General features: G+C 41.5%; 1 protein-coding gene across 1 annotated transcript in view; it reads left to right on the forward strand.

Moving 5' to 3' along the window:
- Positions 1-6,231, forward strand: part of depdc5 (DEP domain containing 5, GATOR1 subcomplex subunit) — a 43,320-nt gene extending 37,089 nt beyond the window's left edge. Inside the window, exons 40-43 of the mRNA XM_046052921.1 lie at positions 4,682-4,853; positions 4,939-4,999; positions 5,482-5,564; positions 5,661-6,231. Of these exons, the coding sequence (XP_045908877.1) occupies positions 4,682-4,853; positions 4,939-4,999; positions 5,482-5,564; positions 5,661-5,953 (609 nt within the window). The 3' untranslated portion in view covers positions 5,954-6,231. The remainder of the gene's footprint in view (positions 1-4,681; positions 4,854-4,938; positions 5,000-5,481; positions 5,565-5,660) is intronic.
- Positions 6,232-8,057: the final 1,826 nt, after the last annotated feature.

Here is an 8,057-nt window from a genome sequence, read left to right on the forward strand (position 1 = left end):
AAGATGAAAACTCTCGACCCTCTTCTTGTTTTCACACCTCTTTTCACGCCTCCACACATCTTTCGTGACCTTTTTTATATCTCTAAAGGGTCGAGTTGCCAGCAAGAGCGGACTTTCACAACGTCCAATCTGAAATATGATCATGTACAGCCATAGGTCTCTGGAGGCCGGGCAAAGGTCAGCGCACAAGAGACTGCAGAGACGCACTAAAGTATAAAACAGTAACAAAACAAACAAACAAAACATCTTTCTTACTTAAAGTTTGTTCCTTTGTAATATGAGCTATGACAGGAGCCATGATAACGAGATAATCAGTGTTATTCACTTTACCTGTGAATGGTCACGATGTTGTGGCTGCTCAACAAGAAAGCACAGAGTGGATGCAGCTCAGTCAAATGCAGTATTATCTTAACTTAATAAATGAGAGCCTAATGATCCCAGGAAATTTTGGAAATTGGTTACATCTTCATCAGGGGCTGTAACACCTTCTCTAGCCTTTCTGATCTTTTAAAGGTTAATAAAAGCAAAAGTAAGTGTAAACACAAAACAATAGATGCTTTTTAATAAGTATTTTATGAATGCAGGTTTAGCCCCCCTCTCAAATCTCCCTGTAGATGTTAAAGACAGTGTAGTTTAAAATGTTTCCTCAGTTCTCCCACTCAAATTTACAGATACAGTGTGATGGTGAAACCTATTGGCTCCATTTTTAATCGAATGCCTGGCGCACACTCGAGGATTTTAAAATCTTAACTTATTTTAAAAATGTGGGATACCACAGACATAACGATAGATTTAACCGATTTGTAATATTTTAATTGTAAGAAGACACACACCAGACGATTCATTCCAAACTCAGGACCACACACTTGGCGTTTATACTAAACGATTTCAGAGTGGCGATTCCATTGGCTTTGGATCTCACAGAAACTCGTGTGATTAAACGTGACTTCAGACACATACAAACATGGCTGTCGTCCTCCTCAGCTGGTCGCAACTTTGTGTGCTGTGTTTTGCACAGAAAAATAAAAGGGAATAAAACTGGATGAACTCGAAGGCGGAGAAGATGAAACCAGCACGGTTTATACATTTTATAATTCAAGCAAATACACAACAACACGTTGGTGACGCTTCCCGGGTGAGCTGTTTCTGTGTTTCTGCTCTATATTCCGTTACTTTCACAATACAGGAAACAATTGGTGGCTCCCCGATTTCAAATCTTAAATTTCGAGTTGCTGCCATGTGATTGGCTGACTTGCTATTTGCGTTAACAAGCAATTGAACAGGTGTACCTAATAAAGTGACCGGTGAGTGTAGATCACACGTTGTTAAGTAGTCATGTATTTTTGATTTGCTTGGCTTGCAATACACAGTCAGCCAGACACAACTAGCAGCTACGAGTGATCAGACAGGTTTGAAACTAGTCTACAGTATGTTATCGAAACCTCTGATTTGGAAGTCAAAGGGAAGCGGAACAATAATCACTTTGGTTTTGAATATTAAAATTTTTTGAAACACCCGACAGAGTGATGTCTACCCAAACTCTCCATCACTGGAATTTGTGGGACGGTCCTTTCCCTAACTCTTAGTAATTTTAACCAGCTCTTATACTGGCTTCCACTAATACTTCCAGGTCCCTTACTGAAGAAATAAAGTACTTTTAGACACACCCGACATTCTCAGTAAACACAAATGCTTTTTAAAACAAGGAAGTAACATTGGAACTATTTTTGGTTGTGCAGCAGCCAGTGACACAAAGTATTGAGGAAATGAAAATTGGCTTCTAAGAAGTATAAAATATTGAAAAGTAAATGTCAAGGAATCAATGAGGAACCTAAAGTTTAAAAAGGTTGTATAAAACAATGGAGAATGATCCTAAACACTGTAAAATAAACCACAAACAACTTATAAAAGAAAGCAACACTTTAATCTTTCCAGATTCTTTCACAATGTCTTAAATATTATAAAAACAATTCAGTCTACGGGGAAGAAAGTGGAAAATATGCTCAAGAAAGAACTGAAAGACAGGAAGCTGCTGTAAGAGATGTTTAAAGGGTGTGATTTTTCCCACAGGAGATAAAAGACAGGATGTATGAGCTTTAGCACAGACCGCAGTTCCTGTTTTTTTTTACTGTGATAAATACATGATGCTAATATACACTAACTGTGAATAGGGAAGTCAACATAGCAGAAATTTAGTAGTCGAAACCAATACCAGTTAAATTCCACGATTCTCGATACCAAATTCGATACCACAGTAAAAAACAAAAGGATAACAATAAATCCCATGTACTTCTACAAACACTCCTTTTAATAAAAACATTTCAACATTACAAAGAACAACTGTGAAAGCAGAACAGATTAGAGCTAATTTAACGTCAATATATTCATAAAAAGCAAGCTATTGAAATCCTTGCAATGTGCATAATTCATTAATTTAATCAGGTTTTTTTTTACAAACTCAAAGTTGTGAAATGTTTAAGGGTGGTCACTATCTATACTGGCAGTAGTTTGAGATTTCTCTGTTAAAAAAAACAAAACGTAATTGACGATTGAAGTGGATCGTGTTGTCCTAACTCCGCCTACAGTAACATTCAGTTCTTTTCACTGTAAACTGCATTGTGGTGATTTGGATTTGATCAAAACTGTGAAACATCTGCCAAAATCAGCTCTCTAACAGATGCCAAAACTGGGAGAAATCGAGGCTTTGATACAGAACTACTGAAGCTAACAGACACAAAAAACAACAAATGTTAAATATTAAACTTTACCCCGGGTTTCCATACTCGCTGCAGCTCCACTGGTCTCCATCTTCCACGTGTTGGATCTCCGGTACTTTGAAAAACGAGTACGGTCGTGTTTTCAGAATTTTGGTGTCGACATGGGACCGAAGTATCGGTTCTCGTGACATCTCTAATTGTGAATTAATATTTATATAAAACAAAACTTAGAGGAATAACTGGAAATGGTGTGCATTGTGATTCCATAGAAATGTTACCCAATCACATGATGGGGCTGTAATTAAGGCTTAAGAATGCGAACTTTGAAAAGCCAAGCCCCTCACAACATAAGTCCGATTGACTTAACTTTCTCACACAAGTGCAGCTCAATGTGCTCTACAAAAAAGCCTCAGGGACCATTAAGGTCGGCCTAGAATCTCCTAGACCGTAACTCAAATTGCTACCTAATTTATGGTGGATCATTGTTGGATCAAGTTTATCAAAAGGTACATAAAGCTTGTTGATATTTCATTTAGTTCTCTTGCTAAACCTCCAAAGGGGCGTGGCTCATGGCATAAATAGACAAAAATCAGCAAACATTTGTCCAATCATCTCAAAGGTCTCAGGAGATGCTCATGCTCCCCCTTGGCCAACCGGCATGGAATTTCATTCCACTGCTATGCTGATGACACCCAACTCTGCCTAAGGACAAACCCAACCCCCCTCTGCTGCCCCGCCATCATCCACTCTGACCCCCTGCCTGGAGAAGAATAAAGGATGGTGGCGCTCCACACCAGGTTCAGTCATCTGACATTACCAGCAAGATATTCCACTTTAAACATCAGCCACCAACCTGGGTGTTAAAAGGGACTCTCATCTGACCATTGAGGCTCACATCAAACATCTCTGCAAGACCTCCTTCTTCCACCTCAGGAACATCGCCAAACTCCGTCCCACACTCACTCTTACAGATGCCAAAAAGCTTGTCCACGCTTTTGTCTCCTCCAGGCTGGACTACTGCAACTCCTCCCGGGATCCTTGAGAAAAGCCTTCAGAAGCTGCAGTACATCCAGACCAGCGCAGCAAGGATCCTGTTGAGGGTGTGCAAACACGACTACATCACCACCATCCTCAAATCAGTCCACCGGCTTCCTGTCTCACTCAGGATTGAGTACAAGGTCTCCCTCCTTACCCACCAGTGCATCCATGGTGAAGCCCCCCCCCCTACCTCAAGGAACTCCTCACCCCACAGACTTCCACACGTACCCTCCGATTTGCTTAAATATAGAGTGCATTACTAATTAAATGTATTATTATTAAGTGCCTGAAACATACCCTGAACGTTTAATTCAAATCTACAACTAGGGGGCGCTATAATGTAAATAAAATGCAAGTGATATAAAGCAAATCTGGCTGTATATCAACACAAAACCTACAGGATATGTCTGCATAAGGAGTTGATACATACACTGAAAGCTTCATTTAAATCGACCATTAGGGGGCGCTTTAAATGTGAGAAATGGGCGTGGCATAACACAAATCAGAATCATCAGATTATGAATCAGAAACTGTTTGATCCTTTCACAACTCGCAGGATGCGTTTCATAACAGTGCTGAACCTTGTGTGTGAATCTATTTCGAAATCGTTTTGGAGGAAAAAGGTTGGAACCCACAAATCAACACTTGCGGCTCTATTTGTAGATCGGTTTTGTTATCTAGGATGTGAAAATATTAAAGCTTAATATTGAGAAACCGCTCAGATCACAGAATGAACTTCTGAGTTCACGATCTTTTACAGCTAAATTCAAACATATGAGCTACTGCAGGGTTTTGACATTTTGTGAACAGAATCAGGAAGCCTGTCGTGTGGCTGCTTTCACCTTTGTACACAAGGAAGGAACAAACTACAGAGAGGTCAGGTTTAACACTGAGCTGCCATTTTTTAACCACCTATTATCTGTCAGGTTCAAGGATGGCACAGGAAAGCAGCCTCCTGCGGCTTCCTGCTGGTCCCTGTGCTGGAGGTTCCTTTCGCGCTGACGTCTTACCTGTACGGAGATCCGCTGAGAGCCCAGCTCTTCATCCCTCTGAACGTCCACTGTCTGCTGAAGAACGGCAGCGACAACCTGTTCGAAGGTACAGAAGCCGTCTGACTGAAGTCTGTGTCTGTGTGTGATGAGTAGCTCAGTCTAACTCAGTCCGTTTTTAATTCATCCAACAGGTTTTGAACCAGAGACGTACTGGGAGAGGATGCAGCTCTTTCAGGAGGCCATACTCTACAGGTTGTTGTTGTTTTGTGGTTTTCCTAATGTACAGTAATCTCTTATATCTGAGTTATATGTGTGCCTCAGTCCTCAGGGATCGATGTGACGTTTTGTGCAGAGATAAACATTTTGTTTGCAAGCACATAAGTTATAGTTAGGGCCCGGGCATGAAACAAGCTCGCTCTTTCTTTCTTCTGCGGCCCAAACATGCTCCAAAACTCATGAAACTTTATTTAGGTCCTGAGAAAATGTACGTGTCCTATGTCCTACATTTCTTTGAGTGGTGATGTTTTTCTTTTTTTAAAAATTGGATTTATGTCCTTGCAAAAAAACATTTTCCTGTGCTCAAAGTCGCACGCTCAGAAATGAGGCACAGAATACAACTCCATAGTTATCCTTACATTAGGATTAAAGTGAATTTCAAGTTGTCTTTACAAAATATTTTGTCTGAATTTCTGAGTTTAAATTATGTAAAAATGTGTAAATGCTCTTTCTACCAGATTCGGCTTCGTGCATGACAAGTATTCTGCCTCTGCTTTTAATTTCCCGTCTGAGAACAAGCCCCAGTACATCCACGTAACAGGTTTGTCACATCACAACATTAAAAAAACACACAATCTGCACACGTCCGTCTGTTTTCTGGAAGCTGACGAGCTCCAATCTGCTTCTCTTTTGTCAGGCACCGTGTTCCTGCAACTGCCGTACTCCAAGAGGAAGTACTCGAGCGGGCGCCGACGCAGAAACTCCACCACCTCCAACAGCCAGGGGCCGTTCGGCACCGAGGAGAGGGTCGGTTACTACTGGGCCTACAACACCATGCTGACCAAGGCCTGGAGGACGGGCGTGCTGGGCGACGAGAAGCTCGCCGACCGCCTGCTCAGGGATTTTACCGACTTCTGCAGCAACAAGAACAACAGACTGCTAAACTTCTGGGACAGCTGCCAGGAGAAAATGAACGCCAGCGCTCCCTGACAGGAAGAGAGAAGACTGCAGGAACAAGGAATGTGAAAAGATCATGAAAATCCAGATTTACACACTGTTCCTTTGCTGCTGTTCAGGGCCAAACAGTTGACTTTGACCCCGAACCCCTCTCAGAATGAGCCACTGACCTTTGTGGATGTTTACATGCTTGATTCTCTGGTTTGGATGATGGAACATGACAGTTTAAATATCAAATTCACACCTGAAGAGCAGAGATGCTGTATCCTGTTTGTGTTTATTTACACAATATAAATAATAAGTCATCTATTCATTTGCTTTAAGTTGTTTTTGTAGTACAAGGCAAAGCCGTCAAGGAACTCTGCCGGCCTCTTAAGCACCAGTTTTATACTGTCATTTGCATCCAGTGAACAACCACTTCTTGTCATCTTCAGCCAGTAGAGTCACAGGCTAAAGTACTTGCTGTTGACATTAACAGATCTCACCGTAGCGTGTACATAGCTGCCATTGAGGCACCCAGTGGGGTTCCAAAGGAATTCAAGGCTGGAACTGTCTTAGGCTCCGTCCACACTGCAGCGTTTTCGTTTTAAAACAGAGACCTTTTGCTACCGTCCAGACTAAAAGTTTGAAAACGCTGCCGACTCCGTTTTAAAACTTCGGAGAGCGTTTTAGTGAAGACGGGCAAAAACGGAGGACTTTAGAAACGATGACGCAGACGCTCACGTTTGGCTCTCTGATTGGGTCTCATAAGTCATGCAAAGCAGAAACACGATGCTGCTGACAGAGTTTTTGACTTATTAAAATATTTTGTACCGTGCAAACAACACTTAACAGCCTACACTTGTACAGTGCATGTCGTCCATATTTACTTTGCGACTACTCCCAGTCTGTTTTCTGCCACCACTGCTGTAAAATCTGATTCTTCGTCTGTATTGTTTTCGCCAAATATTCTGGAACTACGGAGTAGACCATCTGCTTCATGCCCAGCGTACGTGAACGGCCTCTAGAAGTGCGTTTTTAGTCGTTTTAATATAGACGGAGATCAACTCTGATACGCAGCTAAAACGCTGGTGTGGACGGAGATCGAATTTGTTTTAAAACTCTGTTTTTAACTAGAAATGTGGACGGGGCCTTAAGCTGGTTCAACAGTTTTAGACTAAAGCTTCCATTTTGCAGGGAACCCATTTCAACCATAGCATCGAAAACTGATTCAACCTCACACATCACACTTGCTCCTCCCTTGCGCGACATCAAGTGCCATCCGAAACCAGTCAGCACTGAGTGATAGTCAGTTATAAAACCCTCCAATGCTGAGTGAGCACTGATGCTGGCTTGTTGAAGGTGTGTAACAACCTTTGCTGCACGATGGAGGGCCCTTCTTTCAAGCTCCGTGCGTCTACGCCTGTAAGCATGTAGGATTTTTAAATTCTGAAACTTTTCTATATCACCATACACAGGTTAGCCTAAAGGTTATATTGTGTTTAATAATAAACAAAAAGCTTGTCTGATAGACAATACATATTATTCTCATACAAACATTTTCAGCCAACACAAAAAGTACATAAAACGAGGTATCCTGTAACAAGCAATAAAGCCATTAAAGAAAAAAATTGTTGCGAGCGAGAGGAGGTGCTGCAGGAGTATATGCTCCTCAATCAAATACGATTTGAAATACGCCTAGTAAAAAAAACAAAAAAAAATCCATATGTGGTGGTCAGCGTTGATAATTATCCCACACATTGATTTATTTGTGGGCCGCCACAAATATTTTTGCATCTTAGCCTGTGACACAATAATGGCAGAAGCTACTTACAGCTGTAATAGGAATTCCATCTCCAAACACAATCATGTAATTAATGTTACTCACTGAGGGCCTCAGGTTGATCGGGTCCTCGGGAAATGTAAGAGATGTGTCCAGGGCATCTCATTGTTTTACAACATGTACCTGGCTGAACTAGGGCTGAATGCCTTTACCATAGATTTAGATTGAGTGTCCTCCAGAGGACCTCTTAAAGACAACATGTTCCAGTGGTAAGAAAGATAGTGCCGACCCTGAGATTAGGCTGCATGTGCTGAGACACTGCAGCTCAATGGGATTCAGTCGATTGACCCATAGAAAATGTAATTAAAGCAAATA

Source organism: Micropterus dolomieu, linkage group LG06 (genome assembly GCF_021292245.1).
Source record: "Micropterus dolomieu isolate WLL.071019.BEF.003 ecotype Adirondacks linkage group LG06, ASM2129224v1, whole genome shotgun sequence".
Lineage (NCBI taxonomy): Eukaryota > Metazoa > Chordata > Actinopteri > Centrarchiformes > Centrarchidae > Micropterus > Micropterus dolomieu.